General features: G+C 33.7%; 1 protein-coding gene across 5 annotated transcripts; it reads left to right on the top strand.

The window, feature by feature from the left end:
• Positions 1-2,409: 2,409 nt before the first annotated feature.
• LOC110008619 (putative LRR receptor-like serine/threonine-protein kinase At1g56130) lies at positions 2,410-25,502 on the top strand. Of its 5 annotated transcripts, XM_020680291.3 has the most exons (24): positions 2,417-2,713; positions 3,019-3,208; positions 4,753-4,824; positions 5,374-5,445; positions 5,535-5,606; positions 6,811-6,882; positions 11,800-11,871; positions 11,957-12,028; positions 12,233-12,304; positions 12,384-12,455; positions 12,581-12,652; positions 13,040-13,111; positions 13,193-13,258; positions 13,449-13,514; positions 13,635-13,676; positions 15,733-15,797; positions 16,280-16,632; positions 17,173-17,371; positions 17,455-17,625; positions 17,913-18,031; positions 23,254-23,464; positions 23,583-23,814; positions 23,939-24,089; positions 24,920-25,502. In XM_020680291.3, exons 1-24 carry the CDS (start codon positions 2,590-2,592, stop codon positions 25,286-25,288), a joined length of 3,078 nt encoding a protein of 1,025 aa, XP_020535950.1. In that variant the 5' UTR covers positions 2,417-2,589; the 3' UTR covers positions 25,289-25,502. The 5 variants fall into 5 exon arrangements, with proteins under 5 accessions (XP_037495877.1, XP_089575776.1, XP_020535950.1 ...); XM_037639949.2 differs by lacking the exon at positions 24,920-25,502 and having other exon boundaries at positions 2,410-2,713; positions 23,583-23,858; positions 23,939-24,062; XM_089719650.1 differs by lacking the exons at positions 23,939-24,089; positions 24,920-25,502 and having other exon boundaries at positions 2,410-2,713; positions 23,579-23,753.
• The last annotated feature ends 104 nt before the right edge of the window (positions 25,503-25,606 follow it).

Raw genomic sequence — 25,606 nt, 5'->3', positions numbered from 1 at the left:
TTTATGAAGGGAGATGACAATACTTTCTCAACCTATCGCAAATCAAGGTAATTTCGATGAATTTTTTTAAATTTTTAATATTTGTTGGATTTATGCCCATATTTTAGATTATTTATTCAAAGTGAATTCAGTAATTGATATTTAAAAAGACTATTTTAAATCTATTAAAATATTTATAAAAATTAAAAATTTTAAGCTTAATTATAAACTTTATGTATGCATATGTCAATATATTGATCCTTTTGCAAGAATTTAGAAAAAAAATTATTTTTTTATTTTATTTTTTTGTATATTAGTAAGTATAACATATTGGATATTTAGATTTTTTTTATTCTTGAAAATAATTATTAATTATAATAAAAATAACATTCTTATTTTTAAATATTATATAATATTTGCACGCGAAGGCAAGAAAATGACTAGTTACTAATTAAAAATAATGCTTTAAAAGCTAAAATGTTAAATTCGTTCAGCAATTTCCTTTGTAGCTTTCCTAATAAAAAGTACCTTGCCTTCAATTTTGGAAAATACCCTTCTCAAATTCATGCAATCTTGAAACCTATAAAATCAATTATTTTATGTAAAGTAGGTATTACGAAATAGCTCTAACCTCTTTGAAATTGTAGAAATATGTATTTTTCTTTGCCGAATTGCTGAATAAAAATCTTAGAGAAACCAATCGATAAACAGAGAGCATTAGAGAAATAGAGAAATAGACGGCTAGGCATTACTAATAAAGGAGTTTTCATAAAATAGAGAAAGGAGAGAAAAAATTGTAGCTATATACTAGCAATTGGCGCTTCTTATGTGATAGACTAAGAGAAGAAAGAAAACATAGAGTTTTCAATTGTCGGCTATATATATCAGAAAAATCCTGGACATCACTATGCTTCTTACGTGATAGTCCAGGAGGAGAAGAAACAAAAAAAATTATACAGAATCTAACTCACCCTTGCCATGCACTGAAATTACTGCCTCAGTTCTTTCTTCCTATGTGCTTGTCGTTCAGCCAAGGAGACATGATGAGCCAAACAATGAGAAAATCCTTTCTTTCCTTGGGCCATAAAGGAAGAGATAGATAGATGGTTTCAGCTCTTAAATTTAAATTTTAAAATGTTGTTTTGTGGTAAATAATAGATAAAATTTTATAATTAATCCAATCAAAATTATAGTAAAAGTTAAAAATAAAAAAAAAGGTAAAAAATGGTTAAGAAAGTTTATTAAGAATTAGAAAATTTGTAAAGAAATAATAATAAAAAAAAAATGTTCAAAGAACAGAGCGCCAACTCAATTTGTTAAGATTATTTTAATATAGATATAGATGGATTGATATGAATAAAACCTACTGAAATCATTTTGAGAGCTATGCTAGTGTGGGCTGTTGATAATTGAACAGGTGCTGATAGCATTTATTCGGATTGCCAACGATTTATCTTTGATCTTTGTTCTTCTACTTATGATTGTTTTACCGTTAAATGAGAAACTAATAATTATATTATATTACTCTCTTTGTCTCAATATATAAGTCATTTTTAGTTTGTTATTTTGTCACAAAATATAAGTCATTTTATATATTTCAAGAACTAATGAATAATATTTTTTCAATATTGCCCTTGTTTACAATAAATACTTTCACAAGTAATTATTGGTTTTAAGATAGAAGATAATTTGATAAAATTATCTATGAATTTGTTATAATATAAGAGAATTAATTATTTCCTTAATCATTATGCAAAAATAATGACTTATATTTTGAGACAGAGAGAGTAAATTCAAAAAACTCTATAGTCAAATTGTTAAGGTATTCAATGACAAAAATGGTTATTTTTAGATGAAAGGACATCATGGTCACATGGTTATAAATGCTCGCAATAATTTCTCTCAATAGTAGGCATAAAAAATATTTCAGTAAAAACTTAGGGACATTAAAGTAATTTACCCTTTAAAATATTTGGTCCTTGAGCTTTAGTAGAAGTTATTATCATAATCCTACTATTTTAACAAATTATTTATTCGTCTATGAGGTTTAATGAGTATCCTTAAACTATTGAGCCCCTCCATTCAAAAGGCACCGATTTTACTATTAAATGGGTGACTAAATTGTAATTATGAATAACAAAGCTTTACATGTTAAATCGGGCTATCAGGCCTCTCCAATATACTTATCCTAGCTTGGAAAATATTAAACGGCAAATGAGAAACATCATTTTGAAAGAAAAGATTAAATAGTTTAGCAATGCTAAACCTCAGAGACAAATATATAATTTTATCAAACATCAAGGTGTGATAATAATTTTAACCAGAATTCAAGGACTAAATAATTAATTACATAGAAATTATGGAGTCTGAGAAAGACTTATATAATCACAATTATGACTTACGATAAATATCTAGAAAATATGACAAATATAATTAATTACATAGAAATTATGGAGTCTGAGAAAGACTTATATAATCACAATTATGGCTTACGATAAATATCTAGAAAATATAACAAATATCTAGAAAATTTAATATAGACTTGTCTCGCGCAAGTTTCACATTTCTCATTTTCAACTAAATCAATCTTGGAAGGAAGATATTCAGGCCATGTTGAGACATTCTTCATCATCTTTAGTTCTACTATGCGCTCTATATGTTTTCTGCTTTATTGGTGCGGACAATATTGTTTATGCACAGAATCAAACTCAACCTACTACAGAGCTTAATGAAGGTAGGTACCCATCTTTACCTTTGAAAGGTATATACATAACACAAATACTTTGTTTACTGTTAAATGGTTTTCTGTTTGTAGAACTTAAATGAAAGGATATAAAACTTCTCTATTGATTAGCAAGCGTTACAAATTTGTTTTTCATTGGGTTTAGAAAATAATTAAGGCGACATTCCAACGCTCACGAATTTTTGAAATAGAAATAAAATGAAAAAAGAAATTTACCAGTAAAAGTCTTAACAAAAGAAGTTAATGGCCAATGGAGGGTAAGCTGAACTTGACTCTAAAAAAATGGGATGCCACAGCCAGAGCGTTGAACTCCATCTTTCAACAATGGGGGATTTCAGCTAATCAAAGTCAATGGAACATAAACGGAGAGGTGTGCAGTGGAGCAGCCGTCCTTGCCTCTATCTCCATCGACGACTTCGATTACAATCCCTTTGTCAAATGCGACTGCTCTTACAATAATGGCACCACTTGTCACATCGCTGCCCTGTACGTCTTCTTATTATTACCTTTTCAATTTTCTGTAGGTATCTGTCATTTTCCGTTCACCTTACGTTCTATCTGTTTGATTTATGCCTCCATGGCAAAAATGACCACTTCTTTTGAAGTTGATAGGGACTGACTTGGGTAGACCAAGTATATGGAACCGGACCAAACTAATGAAAAATAAGCATTTATTGAAATGAGAATATTTCCGAGCATAGTGCAAAAATATTTAAAAGAGACTTTATTTTTGATTAATTTGATCCATGGACGAGTACATAGATTGAGTCGAGGCAAGTCCAATCCTTTTAGTTTAACTAGCATTTTTAGTACTTGTGTTGCATTGCATTGCATGGTAGGATACAAAACTTGGCTTCCTGGTCTATGTGCTCACTCTTCGAATAAACTAATGAAAATAGAAATTTACATTTATTCTTTTCTTTTCTAGTGAATGGTTAGAATTACTCTGTTGGAAATTTTTTTTTTTATTAGTTTAATCTATAGGTGGACCCATAAATTGGATTTAGACAAATCATTCTCTTACATTGCATATGTGTGTATTTCCATATTAGTAAGTTCTAATAAAATTAAATATTAAAAATTTTATAGATTAAAATTGTTGAGTTTTTTTTCGCGTATATGCGAAAATTGGTCATTGTTAAATGAAAAACATTAATACTATTAAAATAGTCCAATATATGAGCAATCAAAATGGTAAAAAAAAGAGAGAAAAGTCTCGTAGCATAACTTCACTTATGTTCTGAAAACTTATGAAGTTAATTAATATTAAATAAACATAAAACACAAATTAGTTTGCTTGAAAAATATGTTTGTGATATTTGTATGTAGATAGAATAAATAAAATGATTTTATATGTCTTTTCTTTTAATGCTAAGGAGGGATTTAACCCAAAGAAACAATTACACAATATCTCTGGACCATACAGCCTTACACAATCAATAATAAGAAAACTTTGAATCAAATAAAGAGGTTGCTCAAGAATATGGAGTTCCTTGCTCATAGTTAAATCATTATTAGACAGAGCATTCACCATTGTATTTGCTTCTCTAAAAATCTTTTGAATATTAAAATCTCCAATCTCTCTCCAACAACCTTCTACAAGAAGAAAGGATGTTTCAAACTGCAATGAAGGGAAAAAATTGAAACAATAAGTAAAAAATTGCATATATTTACCTTTATTATATGAAATTAAATAGCAAGGACTAGAAAACATATTACTTAGGTAGTGAATTAGGGAATCAACGAACTTACATAGAAAGAAATAGAAAATATATTCATTTGAAAGAATTTATATTGATTAGGAAGTAAAATATATTATACGCATGCCTAGAATGGAGAAGCAAGTTTAGTTATGCCTCTGTAAATAAATTCAATTATTAGATATGTTTATTATGGTAGTTTTGTAAATATGAATTATATCAATGTCCTCTTTGGTAATGTTCATATGTTTCCTCATATCTGTAAAAACTTACATATATTATAGATATTTGTCTAGGTCTGTGCTTGATTGAAATGTTGATAATTTACAGGAAAGTTTATGCAATGGATGTTCAGGGTGCAATTCCGGATGAGCTATGGACTTTGACTTATCTTACCAATTTGTATGGTTTTATATTCCAGTATATACATATACTTGATCAGCCTTTTACCATCATTTATTGCTTTCCTTTACGTGAAAAAAAAAAAATTTAGGTTTTTAGCATTTATTGGGATTTGAATTGTTATTTGAATTTCATAACAGTGATGCTTGTCATCAACACCACTATGCTATCCACCCACGGCCATGTTTTTTACCATTGAAAATGTTTTGAATACAGTTTAGTTTAATTATAGTGCATTTGCTTGTAAAATATTTCATTTCTAATAAATTATATATAGTCCTAAAGGATATATATTGTTAAGAATCTCACATTGTTAAACTACCAAATTCATAAAGAGCGTATAAGGATGGAAAACTATCTAGCTAGTTGGTTAGTATTAACTCTGGATTCTAACATCTTACCCAATCATTCACCTCTACCCTGTGTTAAAGGTAAGTCAAACTCATTTACGTAGATTATCAAGCATTTTTTGATGCTACATTTCACAATGGTATAGTAGCAAATATAATATGCTGCCAAATGTACTAAAGGCATTTTCATTTCATAAAGGAATTTGGCTCAGAATTACTTGACTGGTAACCTGTCTCCATTCATTGGCAACTTAACTCGCATAGAATATCTGTAAGCAATCTAAATTCTAATTTACACATTGAACTTGTGCATATGTATTGTTTCTACCATGTGACATTTTAAAGTTATATTTTGGTTAGGACCATTGGCATTAACTCACTGTCAGGGGAACTTCCTAAGGAACTGGGGTTGCTAACTGATTTAAGATCAATGTAAGCGTACTGATTTTTCTATTCAACAGATGTCAGCAGCTATCTACTGCATTTTATGACATTTAGCCAGTTAATAAAGTTTTAAAGTAGCATGCAGGCATGTGCTTAGACATGTGAGTGACCAAGGTTTTACTTTTTCACAATTTTTTCCTTTCGTATGGTGTCGATGCTTTATTTTGTTTAATCCATTAGTTAAACTTCATTGAAAAATGACCACCCTTGTTCACAAAACACGGAGCATATTTATAAATAATGAGGATATAAAATTACCTTGTAATGTCTTAGTTTATTAGGGCTTACAGAATTACAATTACAAAGTCTGATAGTCTGAGTTCTTTATTTTTTACAATATCATATAAATTGAGGTACTTATGAAATAATTGAATATATTCTGTTTGCAGCTTTCTGTTGAAATTTTTTTTTGATAATGAAGAGAGGAAGAAAAATCTGAGAGAATTTTATATTTCTGTATATTATTGAAGTTCACATCAACCCTATTTATAGACACAAGCCTATCTTTAAGTAGGAAAGCTGGAGAAAAGGGAAGAACAAGAAATCTTCCTGAATAGGATATACAAAATTTCTATAATCACATTAAGTCAACATTTTCTAACTGTGTGTTTCTAGTTAAATAAAATAACTTTGCAATGGCTAATAGGGGTGGTACTGATTGGATATCCAAACAATTGGAAATTTTGTTTATCTGATGTGAAGCTGTTTGATAATAATTTTGACAATCAATCTCAATTCAAAATATTGACCAATTGCAAAACATCCAAAAAAACATTGATTAACTGTAAAAACATATGACCACTGTTAATGATTCAGTTAGCTCATTTTTCCAGATTTTTTGAAAAAAATTAGAATTCACTATTCAAATCATTACCTGCTCCAGTAATAAAGAGCTTAAAAGCTAAAATAGCTAAACTCAATCTCAGAATAATAACAACAATGAATTTAGTATCTAAAAGCCCAATTTTTGTTTATGCTTGAGTTGAGTTTCAAATTGAGTTTTCTAATCTAATCAAGTTCGCACTCAACACTGTATCAACTTGAATTAGCTTGATAACAGTTTCGAGTCAAAGCTCAATTAAAGTGTGGTTGAAATGATAGTAGAACACACCCTTTTTATATGATAATTTACTTAGGCTTCATTATGAAAAATAAAACTGTTCATTTGTTGATTTACTTGGTAATCTTGCAGTGCTTTTGGTACAAACAACTTCTCTGGTCCTCTACCATCTGAGCTTGGGAATTGTACAAAGCTGGAACAAATGTAAGTGCTCTTATGTTGTTTTCAATACAATTCTGTTCTGTTTTAAGTGCATACTCTTGACTTCCATAGTTTGTATCTTCACATTGAGAAAGAATGAAAATGATAAGACTTTTTCGCTAGCTCACACCACATCTTTAAAGTGAATTAATCTTTTGAAATCCTTCTATGAGGGGTGTTAACTTATGTGACTATGGAGTATTTTGTATATCCTATTTAGAAGGATCTCTTGGTTTTACCTTTCCTGTTACTTTCCCATTTAGGAATAGGCTTGCGTATGCAAATAGGATTTGGTGTAAACTTCAAAAAACACAAAAATATAAAATCTCTCAAATTTTTCTTCCTGTCTTTATTATCAACATGGTATCAGAGCCTCACCAACATCTTTTGGCTTGTTTTTGAAACAAATTGAATTAGATCGGGAAAATCTCTCAAGTCAGTTTAGGCTACTTTCCGGTAACCCTTGCAGGAGAGAGAGTATCAACACAAGATGTTCGATGGAGAATACCATTTTGTGACATATAGGATTGGAAGGAACTAGATAGGTATTTTTTAGCATTATCACTGTGCAATATGCGAACAGAGGTATTAAATTGAGTTTTAATTTCAGCACAAAAGGAACGGAAAATAGAGAATATCTCAAAATAAGTTTTCATTAAAAATAACCAAGTAACACGAGAATAATCATCCACAAAAGTTACAAAATACCGAAAGCCAGTTTTAGAAATAACAGGACATGGACCCCAAACATCAGAATGAACTAACTCAAAAGGGGATGAAACCCGTTTATTGACTCGAGGAACTAAAGGTAAACGATGATGTTTGGGAAATTGACGAGATTCACATTCTAAAATTGATAAAGACTTAAATTGCAGACACAACTTCTTTAAAGTAGACAATGAAGGATGACCTAAACGACAATGAACCTCAAGAGGAGATAGAGCACTAGCACAAGCCAAAGCTAATGAAACGTGTTCATCTAGAAGATAAAGGCCACCAGACTCATGTCCTCTACCAATAATCCGCTTCGTCAAAAGATCCTGAAACACACAATATGTAGGATAAAATTTGACACAACAATTCAGCATATGAATAATTTTGCTAACAGATAATAGATTAAACGAAAAACGAGGTAAGCAAAAAACAGAAGACAATGGAAGAGATGGGATGGGATTGGCGGTGCCAATACACTTGACAGGAGATGTGGACCCATCAGCTAGAGTAACATGACGATTAAATTGTTCAGGTTCTTTTAATGAGGATAAGGGACTAGGGTTACCTTTCATGTGATCGGTGCAACCAGAATCAATGACCCACTCTGATGAGGTAGACATAAGACATGAAGGAAGAGTACCTGAATTGGCAACAACAACAATTGAGGAATCAGTAGACTTAGAATAACGGTATCTAGAGAGCTCAGCATACTTTGCATTAGAAATTGTTACATTGTTGTCAGAAGAAGTAACTGCATAATCTTGAGTTGCCATATTTACCCTTGGTGGCTTATTTATCAGTTTCTTCCAATACCGTTTAGTGTGACCAGGTTCATAGCAATAATGGCAGATAAGAATGCTTGCCTCCCGAGTGATTGGTCCATTACTACGGTTATTTCCTCCTCTTCCTCTATTTCCTGGCTGTCTAGCTACCTGATTACGACTCACAAGGGCACTATTATCAGAAGGGGAAGGCGTATGAGAACCTTCAGTACGTAGCAATCTAGCAAAAGTCTCCTGAAGAGAGGTAACATCACTGCCTGAAAGAACTTGTGATTTGGCAGTTTCAAAAACTGGAGCAAGACCTACAAGAAAACTCATCACAGCCATTTGTTCTCGCTGCATTTGTTGATCCTTAACATCGGGACTAAAAGGCAATAAAACATCGGCCCAATAAAATCCTTTGCAGACCTCATACACACGAGACAGATTACCTTTTCCCGAGTACAAGAATTCAAGATATTCCATTAATTCTTTAACAAACTCACAATGATTGATTAACCCAACCACTTCACTGTCAATAGAATTGCGAATCAGTAGAAATAACTTAGCATCTTCCTTGAGCCAACGTTGCCTAGTGTCAACAGTTGGTGGATCATCAATTAGATGATCATCTTTTTTAACACTTTGCGAATAAATTCAAATTGTCTTACTCCAATCTAAATAATTAGTTCCTTTCAATTTATGTTCTGTGATTTTATTCATTGCTGGCATTAATTCAGTAATAGTACTTTTAGAATCTGTAGGTTCAGGATCCATTATTAATAAAAACTAAACACCCTACCAGCAACACAGAAAGAGACACACAAAAAAAAAAAGTCTTTCAATGCAAACAGAAGCGAAAGGTAACCTGAAACGCCAAATTGACAGAACTGAGAACGCTTCTACCAGAACTTCGCTGGATCGGAAAACAACTACCTGAGTAGACTGCTGACATAAAAATGAAGCCAAAAAGCAATTTTCGATTGCCGGAAACAGCAGAAACTTGTATCGGCGCATGGTACTGTAGCAGAAACTTGTATCGGCGCGTGAGGCCCACATGCAGGGAATCCGGTGACCGGATTTTGAGGGAACGCCGGTCGGCAACTGGAGCAGCTGCTGGAGTAGGCGATGAGGCAAAACAGTGACCCTAGAATGGTCACCAACACTGACAGCCACCACGCGCAGGGTATCCGGTGACCGGATTTTGATGGAACACCGAAATTTTCTATGCAAACGGGAAAAATCAAGTTTAAAGAGTCACAGGCTCTGATACCAAGTAAATTTAATGTGGAAAAATATTTTTTTCTATTTGATTCATCAATAGGGACACATATATATACACATACAGGATACTATAAACCTACTAGGAATCTAACTCCTAATAAAATTCTATTTACAACTAATCCTTAACACTATTAAAGTTAACCATAAGTTACAAGCAGGGATGGGAGAATCAATTGACCTGGGTCAATATCAAATATTGGTTGGAAAATAAATTTATTTCTCACACATTAAACCAAACATAGTATATGTTGTGAATCTATTTAGCCAGCATATGCATGATCCTCGTAGTTCACATATTGGAGCTGTTTTTCGCATTTTAAGATATTTAAAATCTTCACCTGGAAAAGGCTTAGTCCTTTCTAAGCATGATCACCTCAAAATTGAAGCCTTTACTGATGCCTAGATGATAGGAGATCAGCTTTTGGTTATTGTACTTTTGTTGGAGGAAACTTAGTTACTTGGAGAAGTAAAAACCATAATGCAATGGCACATTCGAGTGCGAAAGCATAATATACAGTTATAGCCCAAGGGGTTTGCGAACTGCTATGGGTAAGGAAGATAATGGAAGAGTTGCAAATGCCGAAAGGAGAGGATTAAACCTTTGTTTTGTGATAACAAGGCAGCCATTATATTGTTCTGAATCTAGTTCAATATGATCGGACAAAGCACATAGAGATTGACCGACATTTCATAAAAGAAAAAATTATCCGAGGTGCTTTAAAACTTACACATGTGGCCTCGGGTAATCAGCTTGCAGATGTTCTTACTAAAGGCTTAATAGTGAGTAATTTCATAATTTGATTTACAAGTTGGGCATATTCAATATCCATGCTCCAACTTGAGGGGGAGTATTGACTTATGTGATTATAGAATATTTTGTATATCCTATTTCAGAGGATTTCTTGTCCTTATCTTTTCTATAACTTTCCTACTTAGAGATAGGCTTGTGTATATAAATAGGATTTGGTGTAAACTTCATGATACACAGAAATATAAAATCTCTCAGATTTTTCTTCCTATCTTCATTATCAACATTTGCGCTTAGATTCACGACTACAGAGGCCTTACTTTTGAACTGACTTCCAATAGTTTAGCAACACGAGATAAATGTACTTTCTGGCTACAAATCCTCGGTCCCTCGGACATGAAGGTTCATTGGATATAAAACTATATAATTCAAATAGAAACATAATTTGGTGTATGCAATTATTCTTTTCCTCATGCTAGAGTGAATCGCGAGCAGGAGAGGTATTGTGTATTCAGATGACAAATGCAGCCACGGTGAGTGATCGTTTTTGCGGTTTCCTTTTCTTTAAAAATTTTGTGCAGATACCTACAATATGAATTCTAAAAAGTGCTGTCCACATACTACGTTGTTTGCTTCCTGATTCTAGTTATATGCTAGAAAAACTTTTATTTCCTCCAAAGCCATTGTGGTGCATTGAAATTTAATTGAGACTTCAAATTATATACTTAATATCCAAATATATGGTGGTTAATTGGTGAACCTCTTTACATTTTAGGTTGATTATTCATGACTTTGACACTTTTACATAAATTGATTTCATGGTATGGTCAACATCAGGATTCGATTTTAACTGTGCCAATCTTTATAAGATTACTCAATTCAATGCTTTAATTCTGCATCTTGTTTGATTATTGATGCAAGAACTGTTTGTGTACTTAGTTAAATGGAAAACATGCATACCCATTGAATTGAGCATATCTAATGCATTTCATGGTAAAATAAATGATAGGTGTGTGCATTGACCTTGGCCCTTATAGTGTTTTGTTGTTTTGTTACTAAATTCCTAGAGAGGGCCAAGTTAGATATTAAAAGAACAAATTCCCAGAAAATGTAAAGAAGCAGAACAATGTATGAAAATTAGACGGTGGGTTAGTGAAAGTAAATTGAGTTCGTTTTTTCCTGTAGCTGAACTAGATTGTAACCAGTATAACTGCATGTGCAACTATGGAACTTGTGAATAGTTTCTAAAGCATACTAAAAATAACTACTCGATGACAAGCTTATGTCATTTTGACCTACCTATTTTTCTTTTCATATGTTAACCAGGCACAAGTTATGAATAATTAGACTTTTACATGTATTTTGATAGCTCTGATTTGTGACACAACTGATGAAAATTGTTCACTTTGACAGGTATTTTGATAGCTCTGGGGTTAGTGGTGAGATTCCTTTAGAATTTGCTAACCTACAGAACATGGTTATTATGTAAGAACATTTTTACAACTGAATGTTTTCTGAAAATATGTTATCCTGATTTTTGTTTATAAGGAATTAATACTATTGGTCTCAGGTGGGCATCAGATAATGACCTTACTGGCAGCATACCTAGCTTCATAGGGAATTGGTCGAAACTTTCCGTCTTGTAAGACAACTCATCAGATATTTTCTCTCAATTTTCTTCAAATCAAGCTTATACAAGCTTGAGCTAGAATTTCACTTGAGCTTGCTTAACATCCAAACTGCTATTCTAGGTTTAGGGAATATTTAGTAGTTGTTAACCGTATGTTATTGCTTTAAATGCCAAATATGCACAGTTTATGGGAATTACTCATAAATGTTACTGCAGAAGATTTGAAGGGAACTCCTTTGAAGGTCCAATACCATCAGCATTATCAAGCTTGACTTCTCTGGTAGAGTTGTGAGTGTCTGTATCTGGTCTTTTTTGTTATATTAATGGACCTATAACACTAATAATCTCATGTAATATATGAATTTAGGAGAATTAGTGATTTATCAAATGGAAGCTCTTCACTTGCGTTTCTTAAGGACATGAAGTCTCTAACTGGCTTGTAAGGCAATTTAATTCTGTCTTCTGATTCAGTTTGTCTGACAGTCAAATATGCTTTATTTATTTTTTTTCCTCTAGTGATCTTTTGACAAGTTGTAATAAGAAAACTCAATTCATGTCTTGCAGGGTGCTAAGAAATGACAATATTTCAGATTCAGTTCCATCTAGTTTTGGAGAATATCAGAATTTGACACTGTTGTATGTTATTTCTATTATTAGTTCTTTATGGATGTAAATTTAGCTGTCAATATCTTAGGTTGAACTTGGGTTAGCTTTAATATCCTGTAACTCATCTGATGATAAATGGTTTGGCTGATAATTTTGTAGTGGAGCACTATAAAATATTCCTTAAAATTTTGGTTATCAAGTTCAATGCGTTATTGTGCATTCATTGTTAATTGGGTTAACAATCACATTAAAAAGTAATTATAAAGACAAACTATCACTCTCTTTGGGATGGGGTAATCGAAATGATTTAAATTCTGCACCTCCAGTTGAATGGAGATTATTGTATTTATTTTATTACTATTTGTTCATCAAATTTATTTTTCTTAACCTTATGCTTGAAATAATTTCTTTTCCTAGGGATTTGAGTTTCAACAATATAGCTGGACGGATACCTGACTCACTTTTCAATTTGAACGCTCTCACTACCTTGTAATATCTCATCCTGCTAATTATGTCTTATATCTTAAATACAGTTCGTATTGAACCATGTATTGCTCCCTGCATGCTCAGGTTTCTTGGAAGTAACAAATTAGATGGTCCACTTCCTGCACAAAAAAGTCCATCACTTCAAATTATGTATGTATACAAGACATAAATATAAACATTAAGAACTATATGTTTATTACTAGTTTGTTTATGTGCTTAAAGTTTTTCCTCAACTCCCAAATCAGATAGTTGATATTGGCTTAGCTGCTTCCTCACCATGTTATTTCATGCATCAGCTGGAACATATACTTATCATTTGCTTGTCAATTTGTAATTATAGAGATGTCTCTTACAATAATTTAGTAGGGAGCTTTCCTACCTGGGTTAATGATCAAAATTTACAAGTGTAAGTTCTTGCTTCCACCGTTATTTACTCTCCTGATATTTCTCACTAAACCTGTGTTCTTCATGGACTTCTTGATGGAAGAAATACTGAGATCTTTAATTTGTCATGGTTTTATTTCAGTAATTTAGTTGCCAACAACTTTACAATAGACCTAGAAAGCAGGTACTTCTTCTGATTTTATGTTCACCCTTAATGCTTATACATTTTAGTAATGAGGCGGATGCTTAAACAATATCATTCTCTGTTGTAATCTAAGCATTAGGTCATCTATATAAGGAAGGGCAATATGTCCCCTAGAATAGATTAAAAATAATATTATTTCATATAAAATAATAACTGCAGTGTCCGCCTGCTATGTAATGAAATTGTTCTTGATTATCCTCTTCCTATTGCAGTTGCATGCATTTGAGAATATCTAATGCCTTCTGACTATCTTTCTACTTTTCTTTTATCTTTTTGTTTTCTGTGGTAAAATATGAATTATAAAAAAAATGGTCCAACAGCAGAACTTTTGCATGTATTCCTTTATCTGTATTTTCACTCTTTATAAGAAATATTATTTGTTGACGCAAAGTGCAGTATGGCTACATGAATTAGAGTGGTCGGCGGTACTGGGTAGGAAAAAAAGGTGGTGAGTGGTGACTAGAAATTAGCTAACTTTGATTACGTGGAGAGCAAGGGTATTTGTTGGGGACAATCCCAAATGACTATAATTAAAGGAATAGTTAAGTATATGTGTAGTGTTTAAACTTTTTCAGTTTTTGTAGAAGTGTCTAAACTTTTTTCATGCAAATCAAGTGTCTAAATGGACTTCTTTTTTCCAGAATCAAGTGCATGGCTTTAATCCTCATCGGAATATTTAAAATGGGCCATTTTATCTCTTAAAAAATATCATCTCACTTTTCCATGTTATTTTTTCTCATTCACTTCCTCTTTTGCCTATTATATCCTTTATATAATAATTTTTTTTTTCTCGATAGAAACTTCAATTTTTTTTTTTTTTTTCTCTTCACATTTCTACTAATCTTTTGAGACTTCTTTTTATCGTCTTGCATTTTCTAGGTAATCAAACAAGAGTTCTTTCGTGTTTTTTATTGAGAAACGAACTTTTTTTTTAAACATTTTCTTGGGAAACAAACAAGTAAAAAATAGTGGTTTTTCTTTGTGTATGCATATAAGAGAAATTAGTGAAAATGTTATGATTTATTTGTGGAGATTGAGGTTCGAATTTTTAAATAAAATTGGGTAGTTATGGTTTCTTTTGATGTTAATAGGTATCAGAATAGCAGAAAAATAATTTTTGAAAGGAAGAAGGAAATATGTAATGAAGAGAGAAGTAAGGAAAGTTAAGAATATTAGTGGAGTAGAGATATGAATATCATAGTATTATTTATGAGGGTAAAATAGTCCATTTTAATACTGTGGCTAGTTCAAACACTGAAATAACAAAAATAGAAAAAGTTTAGACACTAATAATATATTAACCTCAAATTAAAAGGAATTTAGTACACATTTGTTCTGTGAAATTCTTTTAAGCATCTAAGTTTTTCTGTGGAAAATATAATGTAAAAAAAAAAAAAGTCATAGGTTTTATGTGTAACTATTTATGCTTCTTCATGGACTTTCCAGCATGTAGTGGTTGAAATCATTCTCAACTAAATAAGTCTTTTTCTTTTTGCTTCCTCCATTATGGGAAGGAGGGATTACAATGCAAATAAATGTAACCTGTGATAACCCTATCTTAACCTCCTTTATGGGTGAGCAATATTTGGGTCTGAACCCAAAACCGAACAGAACTGACCCATTTTGACCTGGTTCGATCAGATGCTTTAGAATTCAGTCACCAATCAGTTTGGTAAACAAAAAACCATTCAGTTTCGGAATACCCAAACTGAACTGGTTTGGCATTATTTGGGTTTAGGTTTGGTTATAATGAAAAAGCGTTCAGTCAGACCGAACTGAGCTGGCCCAGTTTGGTTAAACCGAATGCTCATCCCACCCTCCTTGCGTGGAACTTCAAAAGTTGGAAGGAATTACTTGTTGTCTTTATCATGTAATTAGTCCTCAATTGGTGAACTAGATCAATCTCATAACATATTGTATCAATTTCAATTATCTGTTTAAATGACCAGAATTAGGTTTCTGGCTGCCAATGAATGCTCCTGAATCTATTCATAAGTTCCTTATTAGACCTGTTACATTCCTCTTTGGCTTTCAGTGGTTTGCCATCAGGCCTGAACTGTCTTCAACGTGACTTTTCTTGCAACCGAGCCTTTCCAATCTGTAAGTACAATTAAAATATTCTCCATCTTTGTTATTTTTTTTCTAGTTGAGATGTTTCTATTTTGGCAGTAACCAGTAAGGGCCAAGGAAGAAGGGAGGATTAGTTTACTTAAAAAGGATCCTACTGTTCATACTATAAACTTTTACCAGCTATTGAATTGGCAAGGGCACAACTATGAAACATTTTTAATTTTCAGAGGGCTAGACTGTAATGATCCGTACTTTATTTTGTTGATTTTAAACCATATATCACACACTTCCAAAAAAAGTACTCGACTTCGGAGGCAAGGACATTACTCAAGTTGGACACCATGTATAACATGTCAATTTGGATATTAGACTTGGAGTGACATTGTGGGGTAAAAGAATGTCCTGTCATTTAATGCCTAAAAACCTCTGAGGAATTTATAGGATGTTAAATTGGAATCAAGATGGTTTCTGAAATTTTCCTAACAACTGCCTATTTTGTTTTTGGAGAACAGATTCTCAATTTGCGATAAAATGTGGCGGTCCCCAAATTACGCCTTCTAGTGGGATTGTATATGAGAGGGATACTGAGGCCCTTGGTTCAGCAACATATTATGTTACTGATACAAGAAGATGGGGTGTCAGTAACGTTGGAAATTTCACAGGAAGTTATTCATCTGAATTTACATATACTCTAGACTCTGAGTTGTTCCAGACAGGACGGCTCTCTGCTTCATCACTAAGATACTATGGTTTGGGGCTTCAGAATGGCAATTACAACATCAAACTTGAATTTGCAGAAACAGCATTCGAGGATGGTAGGACATGGAGGAGTCTTGGTAGGCGTGTTTTTGATATTTACATCCAGGTCTGTCTCATACTATGAATTTTCTAGAGACCCCTTAGTGTTGTACTCAAATTTGGAAGTTTTTAGAGACCTTTGTTCGATGTTAGGATTGGTTATCAAAGGTTTAGGAGTTGGGATTATGATGACAAAGTTCTCCATATTTTTTCTGAAGTTCGAAAATGGACATAATATTTTGATGAATTCGATTTAAGATGAATTATGTTTGTAATTCAATTGTTTTAAGTACCGTTGTCAAGAATAACTACCAAGATTTTCTGCAATAATGCTCAAGGAACATGAATATATCTTTTAAAATTATTTTTTCACGCTTATTTTCTAATTGGAGTTCAGAAACTAATTTCAAGTGCCTTACTGGAAACTATAGGGTATTATCCAAAAGAAATTGGTAAAATTGTAAATAAATCTGGGTATAATATACTGGTAATGTGAAATATTATTGATGTTGATTTTAGAAGCTTTGGTGAAATCCAACTCTGGCTTTCTTTCAAAAGTTATTACGTTTTTCTTTATTCTTTTATTGAACCCCAAGATGTTACTCAGGGCAATCGTGTTGTAAAGGATTTTGACATAAGAAAGGCAGCTGGTGGAATCTCTAAGCGAGCTGTTGGACAGAACTTCACTGCTCAGGTATCTGAAAATTACCTTGAAATCCATTTGTTCTGGGCTGGAAAGGGTACTTGCTGCATTCCTTATCAAGGTACATATGGACCTTCTATTTCAGCAATCAGTGCTACTTCAGGTATCACAACTATTCAACTAGTGAATTTATTGATTTTTCACTTGTATAGATATCAGGTTATTGAGTTCTGAGATTTTATGCAGATTTCATACCAACTATTATTAACAATCCTCCAACCATTGGAAAAAATAAGGATAGGACCGGTGTCATTGTGGGAGTTGTTGTTGGGATTGGAATAACAAGCTTTCTGCTTGTTTACGCGGTTTATTTATTCATCCAAAGAAGAAAAAGGAAAACCACCTACGACGATGAAGGTGAACTAAAGATTATGTTGTATATGTAATATCTGAATAATTATGCTATTCTTCATATGTGTAGTAAATGCTGTTATTGTTCAACGTAATTTTACATGTATATCGTTGTTAGCATATTAGGAATCACATTGTGCCAAAACACAAAAGGGGATAACTAAGCTTGCAAGCTTCTACTTATCTTCCCTATTTGAATGTGGAACTTTATTGGAGCCTTTTCAGCCTAAGATACCATTCCATATGACTAGCAAATGGTTCCTCAAATCTCATCTTTTTGTGTTGAAATTCAGTGCTCGTAGGTACGAATGCTAGACCTTACATTTTCAGTTATGCTGAATTGAAGGCTGCTACGAACGACTTTAGTCCCAGCAATAAGATTGGAGAGGGAGGATTTGGGCCGGTTTATAAGGTATATGGCTATTTAGAGAATCACAAATTGCTGACTGATATTCATTTATCCCCATCTAATTTTTCTTGTACAGGAAATAATGTGCAATAAATCAAGATTGCTAATCAACTAGATAGACTACCATCTATCAGCTGTAAACCTGAGGATCTTATGTATTTTGATTTAGGTCCTCAAGATTGAAGCTAAGTTTATCATTTTTCTGCATTATATATTGGTGAGCAATGAAGGTGGCTTTAGTGTAACAGTAAAGCTACTCCACTTGTAACCTGGAGGTCCTGAGTTTGAGCTATGAGCGCCCGCAATGCGGGAAATGTTGTAGACTAAGACACTTTATTATATAGTTGCCTTGTCTAAAATATGTAATTCCTTTTTGGCTAAACTCAACGCATATGAAACTCTCATCTTCTGTTCAAAGCAATAGGAAAACTAGATAATTAAATTGTTAAAGTTACAGCTACAGCTATTGATGCAAGTGTTGTTGACAATTTTTGGAGGTATTTTGTTAAAGTCATTTAGATTTTGTTGTATTTTGTTGAAATCAAGAGGTAGGTGAACTACCTTGCTTTTAGGTAGGTTTGGTGAACAACCTTCCTTGACTTATGGAAGGTTGGTGAACAAACTTTAGACTAGCTCTACTATAAATGTTTACATTATGCTGTAATGGAATTAACAAGAAATTAATTGTTTCTTCACACTCACAAAATCTGCAGCTTTTTCTTTTTCTGCAGAATTTCCTTCTCTTCCTTAATTTTCTGCTCTTCTAAACCAACAAGTGGTATCAGAGCAACCTTGATCTCAAAGGGCTGTGTGTGTGTTTGAGTGAAAGTCATAGAGAAAGCCACCAAATAAACCAGAATTTGTGAAGTTTTTCTGTTTATTTGCTTTTCCTCAAATGGCTTCCAGCAGCATGTCTCTTTCACCACCTCATTTTAATGGGGAAAACTATCATGTTTGGGCTGTGAAGATGAGAGCTTATTTCAAGGGGCTTGCATTATGGCAGTATGTGGAGGAAAACAGAGTACCTCCACCTCTTAATCAAAATCCAACCCTTCAGTAGATTAGACAACATGAAGAAGAGGTTGCTAAGGCTCCAAAAGCTCTGTCCTATATCCATGCAGCTGTTGCAGATCCTATCTTCACCAAGATTATGACATGTGAGACAGCACATGAAGCTTGGGAGAAGTTAAAAATTGAGTATCATGGATCTGAAAAAACTAGACAGATGCAGATATTCAATTTAAGAAAAGAATTTGAAATGTTGAAAATGAAGGAAAATGAAAATGTGAAAGATTATGTTGATAGAGTTATGAAAATTGTAAACCAAATTCGATTGTTGGGAGAAGAGTTAGAAGAGAAGAGAATTGTGGAGAAAGTTATGGTGACTCTCCCTGAAAAATTTGAAGCCAAGATTTCTTCTCTTGAAGAAACTTGGGACATGTCACAAATATCCTTGAATGTGCTTTCAAATGCTCTACAAGCTGTAGAACAAAGAAAAGCCTATAGGGAAGAAGAAACCATTGGAGAGAAGGCTCTTGTTGTGACTCATAAAACAAAAATGCAAGAAGGAGGTTCAAGAGGCCAGCAAACTGACAGAAAACCAAAAATGAAGAAGAATTTCAGAAAAAATTGGAGGAAGGACAGATTTCCACCTTGTCCATATTGCAAAAAAACAAACCACTCTGAGAACTACTGCTGGTTCAGACCTGGAGCTCAATGTAAGGTGTGTAAGCAATTTGGTCACACCGAGAAAGTTTGTTCTACAAACCAGAATCAGCAAACACAAGCCCATCATCATGCACAAGTCACCGAAAATTCTGAAAAGTATGAAGAACAACTATTTGCAGTAAATGAAATTGAAAAATGTGGTGTCTCAATTGAAGCTAAAGAAGCATGGCTTGTTGATAGTGGCTGCACTAACCACATGACACCAAACTTGGTGAATTTCGATAGCTTGGATACAACCTATTCTTCAAAAGTCAGACTTGGAGATGGTAGGCTTGTTGATGTCAAAGGCAAAGGAGATGTTATTGTACAAACTCCTTCAGGTACAAAGCTTGTTTCCGATGTTCTTTACGTACCGGAACTAAATCAAAGCTTGTTTTCGGTTGGTCAATTGCTGGATAAGAATTACAGTTTGCTATTTAAAGATAAAACTTGTGAAATAAGTGATCCTTCTGGCTCAAAGTTATTTGCTATTAAAATGAAACGGAGAAGCTTTCCTCTAAATTTAAGAAACTTCAAAGAAGAATCTTGCTTGAGTCATAAAGAAGAATCTGATTTGTGGCATAAGAGACTTGGTCACACCAATCTCAATTCATTAAAATTGCTACAATCCAAGAAGTTAGTTGCTGATTTGCCATCTATAGTTGAAGAAGACAGCAGTATATGTGAAATATGTCAGTTAGGCAAACTCAGCCAAACACCATTTCCATCTGATCAAGCATGGAGAGCTTCTATGAAACTTGAATTAATACACACTGATGTGTGTGGCCCTACGAGTGTCTCATCTTACAATGGCAGCAAGTATTTTCTATTGTTTATTGATGACTACACCAGATTCTGCTGGGTATATTTCCTCCAATTCAAATCTGAAGTTTTCAAAATGTTCTTGAAGTTTAAATCAATGGTAGAGAATCAAGCTAGCTCCCCAATCAAGATTTTAAGATCTGATAATGGGGCTGAATTTACATCCAATCAATTCAAGCAATATTTGCAAGAAGCTGGCATTCACCATCAATTAACAGTAGCTTACACACCTCAACAAAATGGTGTAAGTGAAAGAAAGAATCGATCTGTGATGAATATGGCGAGATGTCTCTTGTTTGAGAAAAATCTACCCAAAGTTCTTTGGGCTGAAGCTGTAAACACTGCTGTATATCTTCAAAATCGGCTTCCAACCAAAGCTATTGATGGAAAAACTCCTTTCGAAAGCTGGTTTGGAGTTACACCATCGGTTGGTCATCTCAAAATCTTTGGAAGCATATGTTATTCATTTATTCCAAATGCAAAAAGAGGGAAATTGGATCAACGAGCTGAAAAAGGAATTTTAGTAGGCTACAGCAGTGAATCCAAAGCCTACAGAATTTTGAATCCTGTTACTAAACAGGTGTATGTCAGCAGGAGTGTCAAATTCGATGAGAAAGGTGAATGGGATTGGAGTAAAATGGAACCAGAAAATTCTAAATCAATTCTTGATTTTCAGCAAGAGCAAGAACTTCCAGTTGACAATGAAGAAGAATCAAATGAAGATGATTATGCAATTAGAGGAACTAGATCCCTAGAGGAAATTTACAGCAGATGTAATGTTGTCTCACTTGAACCAACTCAGGTGGATGAAGCCTTAAAATTGCCTGAGTGGAGAGCTGCCATGGAGGAGGAGTTGAAGATGATTATGAAGAACGAAACATGGATTTTAGTTCCTAGACCATTGAATAAGCATGTAATTGGAACTAAATGGGTATTCAAATTGAAATTAAATTCTGATGGCTCCATCAATAAGCACAAAGCAAGATATGTTGTTAAAGGCTACGCTCAACAGCAAGGGGTTGATTTTACAGAAACCTTTGCACCAGTTGCAAGATTTGACACTATCAGATTGATTTTGGCACTAGCAGCAAGTGAAGGTTGGCAAGTCTTTCAATTGGATGTGAAATCAGCTTTCTTAAATGGTTCTTTGAAGGAAGAAGTGTATATTGAGCAGCCTGAAGGTTTTAATGATGGAAGCAATAGAGTGTGTTTGTTGAAGAAAGCACTCTATGGTTTAAAACAGGCCCCAAGGGCCTGGTATGCCAAGATTGATCATTACTTGCTGAATTTGGGTTTTAAACGAAGCTTGAATGAGGCAACACTTTACGTAACTCAACAAGGAAGTGATGTGCTTATCGTTTCTGTGTATGTTGACGATCTACTTGTCACAGGTAACAATTTACAATTAATTCAAGAATTCAGATTGAAGATGCAGCAGGTTTTTGAGATGAATGATCTTGGCTTAATGTGCTATTTCCTTGGGATTGAAATTGCTCAAGATGAGCAAGGGATTTTTATTTCACAAAAGAAATTTGCTTGGGAGCTGCTTAAAAGGTTTGAACTTAGCAAATGCAAACCAGTGAGTACACCTACAGCCCATGGAATAAAATTGCAAAAGGATGATGGTTCTCACTCTATAGATGCTTCAACTTATAGGAGCATGGTTGGTTCTTTGCTGTATTTATCTGTAACAAGACCAGATATCATGTTTGCAACAAATTTACTGTCGAGATTCATGAATTCTCCAACTGAAAACCATCTTATAGCAGCCAAACGAGTTCTGAGATATGTGCGAGGAACTGCTGAATTTGGTTTGTTTTATAGAAGATTAAATGGTGTGAAGTTGTTGGGGTTCTCAGACAGTGATTGGGCTGGTTCATTGGACGATATGAAGAGCACTACTGGTTTTTGTTTTTCACTTGGTTCTGCTGTCATTTGCTGGGGAACAAGAAAGCAAGCTTCAGTTGCTCAATCAACTGCAGAAGCAGAGTATGTTGCAGCATCTGCTGCTGTAAACCAAGCTATATGGTTGAGAAAGGTATTAGTTGATCTGAATTTTCAGCAAGAAAATCCAACTAAAATACTTTGTGACAACAAATCAGCTGTTGCTATGGTTAAAAATCCAATCTTCCATGAAAAAACCAAGCATATCAAAATCAAGTATCATGCAATTCGTGAAGCTGAAAAGGAAAATGAAATTCAGATTATTCATTGCAATTCTGAAGACCAAACAGCAGATATTTTCACCAAGGCGTTGCAAAAACCAAGATTTGAATTTCTTAGGAATAGACTTGGTGTTTGTCTCAACTCTTGCATCAAGGAGGAGTGTTAAAGTTACAGCTACAGCTATTGATGCAAAGTGTTGTTGACAATTTTTGGAGGTATTTTGTTAAAGTCATTTAGATTTTGTTGTATTTTGTTGAAATCAAGAGGTAGGTGAACTACCTTGCTTTTAGGTAGGTTTGGTGAACAACCTTCCTTGACTTATGGAAGGTTGGTGAACAAACTTTAGACTAGCTCTACTATAAATGTTTACATTATGCTGTAATGGAATTAACAAGAAATTAATTGTTTCTTCACACTCACAAAATCTGCAGCTTTTTCTTTTTCTGCAGAATTTCCTTCTCTTTTTAAATAAATATTCAGGATGTTGTTCTTTTTCTTTATTGTCTTTGTTTTTGAATTATCTATTATAGGGAAAACTTAATGATGGGAGAGTGATTGCTGTTAAGACACTTTCTGTGGGATCTCACCAAGGAAAGGTTGAATTTGCTACAGAGATTGCTATTATATCTGCAGTGCAACAGCGGAATCTTGTGAAATTGTATGGATGCTGCATTGAAGGATACAATCGTCTCCTCGTGTATGAGTATCTTGAGAACAAGAGTCTTGACAAAGCATTATTTGGTATGACATTTCCAATATAAATGTGTGAATCTGTATTCACACGCACTCGCACACATGCACACTTTCTTTTGTATAGAATTTGGTAGAAAAATGATAATGCATGAATGGAATAAGACAGGAGAAAGAAGTTTGAAACTTGACTGGTCAAAGCGTTATGCGATATGCATGGGAGTAGCCAGAGGTCTAGCTTATCTTCATGAGGAGTCGAGGCTTCGAATTGTACATAGAGATGTGAAGGCCAGCAATATACTTCTTGATTCTGATCTCATTCCCAAGATTTCAGATTTTGGTTTGGCGAAACTTTATGATGATAAGAAGACCCATATAAGCACCCGTGTTGCAGGGACATTGTAAGATCATATGACAGAAGCTTTTGTTTTTCGTTTTTACTTAGGTAATTCTTAATGCGATGAATTAAGGCAATAAACTGTGCGGTGCTAGTAACTTTATCTTGTGAATCCATTTTTAATATAGTGGGTATCTTGCACCGGAGTACGCTATGCGTGGACACCTCACGGAAAAGGCCGATATCTTTGCCTTTGGAGTTGTGGCTCTTGAAGTCGTGAGTGGGAGACCAAATTCTGACCCAAGCCTGGAAAAAGAAATGATATACCTTCTTGAATGGGTATGATATAATGCTTGTGAAGTGCTTCTTTTAATTCATCCCTATTTTCATTTGTATGGAACCTTTCTTTCCTTTTCTTTTTCTGCATCTGAGAAGTTACAATTGCCTTTATCTCTAATCTAGCTTTTTTTTTTTTTTTCCTTTTCTTTTTCCTTTTTTGGTACATTGGGAATTTTAAATCTACGAACTCTTGATTTCTTGCACTATGAGGCAAACACTCAATCCAGTGGCTATAATTTAGCTATTTATTGCATTCACATAGTTTACCTTTGCAAAAGTTAAAGCATTAATCATAATGACTTTAGGAGTTGTCTATGTTTCTCGTACCTTGCAATTGGAATATGTTCATTTTTACTCAAAAACTATAAGATGGGTTTCTTCCTATTTTAAAATCAAAATATAACATAAATTTCAGTTCCTTTTTCCTTCTTGCTGCTACAATGATCTGAAAATGAGTTTTTCTTTTCTTGTTTTTTTCTTTAGAATCTTGAAAATGTTAGTGAAGTGTCAAAGGATCAAGTCCTTTCAAGCATATTCTGAAAGACCAAATGGACTCAAAGTTACTCCCATCCACCAAATGTGAATATGTTTTTATATTCATTAGGAGGCTGCATGAGTAATCATTTCCAATGCTTACTATATTGATGAAAACTCGTCATAACATTTGGTGGAGCCCTCGAATCTGAGACCCTCCCCCACTTCTCACATATTCAGAAGGCATAAGACGAACTAGGATATGCCTGGATAACAAATTTGAATTTGTCATGCACCTATAATCCTGGCATTCAAAGTTGTTTGTTAACAGATCTTGTAACTTCTTATCTTCTTAGGCCTGGCACCTGCATGAAAACAACCGTGCAATAGAATTAATAGACAACAGACTATCAGAATTCAATGAGGAGGAAGTAAGACGCTTGATAGGAGTTGCTCTTTTGTGCACCCAAACTTCACCAACTCTTCGTCCTTCAATGTCGCGTGTGGTGGCTATGCTATCTGGTGATATTGAAGTAAGCAGTGTAACTTCAAGACCCAGATACATTCCTGATTGGACATTTGATGATATAAGCAGCATTATTTGCGAAGATGTAAGCAGCAGAACTGACTACTACAATTCATCAGCAAGTACAAGCATGCCAATTGATGCTGAGGAGTCGCACATTATTGCCAAACCAATACTACACCAGATCATTGGAGGATAAATAGGGAACATTTTTTTCTTCTATTCATTCTTTTGTTGGTGAGGTCTATATAATTGATTTTTTTAGGGATCATGTATGAAGTATATATTTTTTTTTTCCAGAAAAAAATAATTATGGCCGAGAAGATTGTGAGGGATCAAGTGCATAATATATATTCTCTTTAAACAGAAGCTGCTTGTTTTTGTGAAATTAATATAGCTGAAGAGAGTTTGTATTGCAAGTATTCTTGGTAGGTGTCTTAATATATTTGTTTTTGAAGATGAATCAGGGCTTTGTTATTTTCCCCAGAATGGCCTCTTGTTACGTGTCTTCGTAACT

This window comes from Jatropha curcas, chromosome 3 (genome assembly GCF_041381405.1).
Source record: "Jatropha curcas cultivar XTBG-Jc1 chromosome 3, XTBG_Jcur_1.0, whole genome shotgun sequence".
NCBI lineage: Eukaryota > Viridiplantae > Streptophyta > Magnoliopsida > Malpighiales > Euphorbiaceae > Jatropha > Jatropha curcas.
Note: the sequence above shows the minus strand (reverse complement) of the source record. Positions and strands in the feature narration are given on the sequence as shown.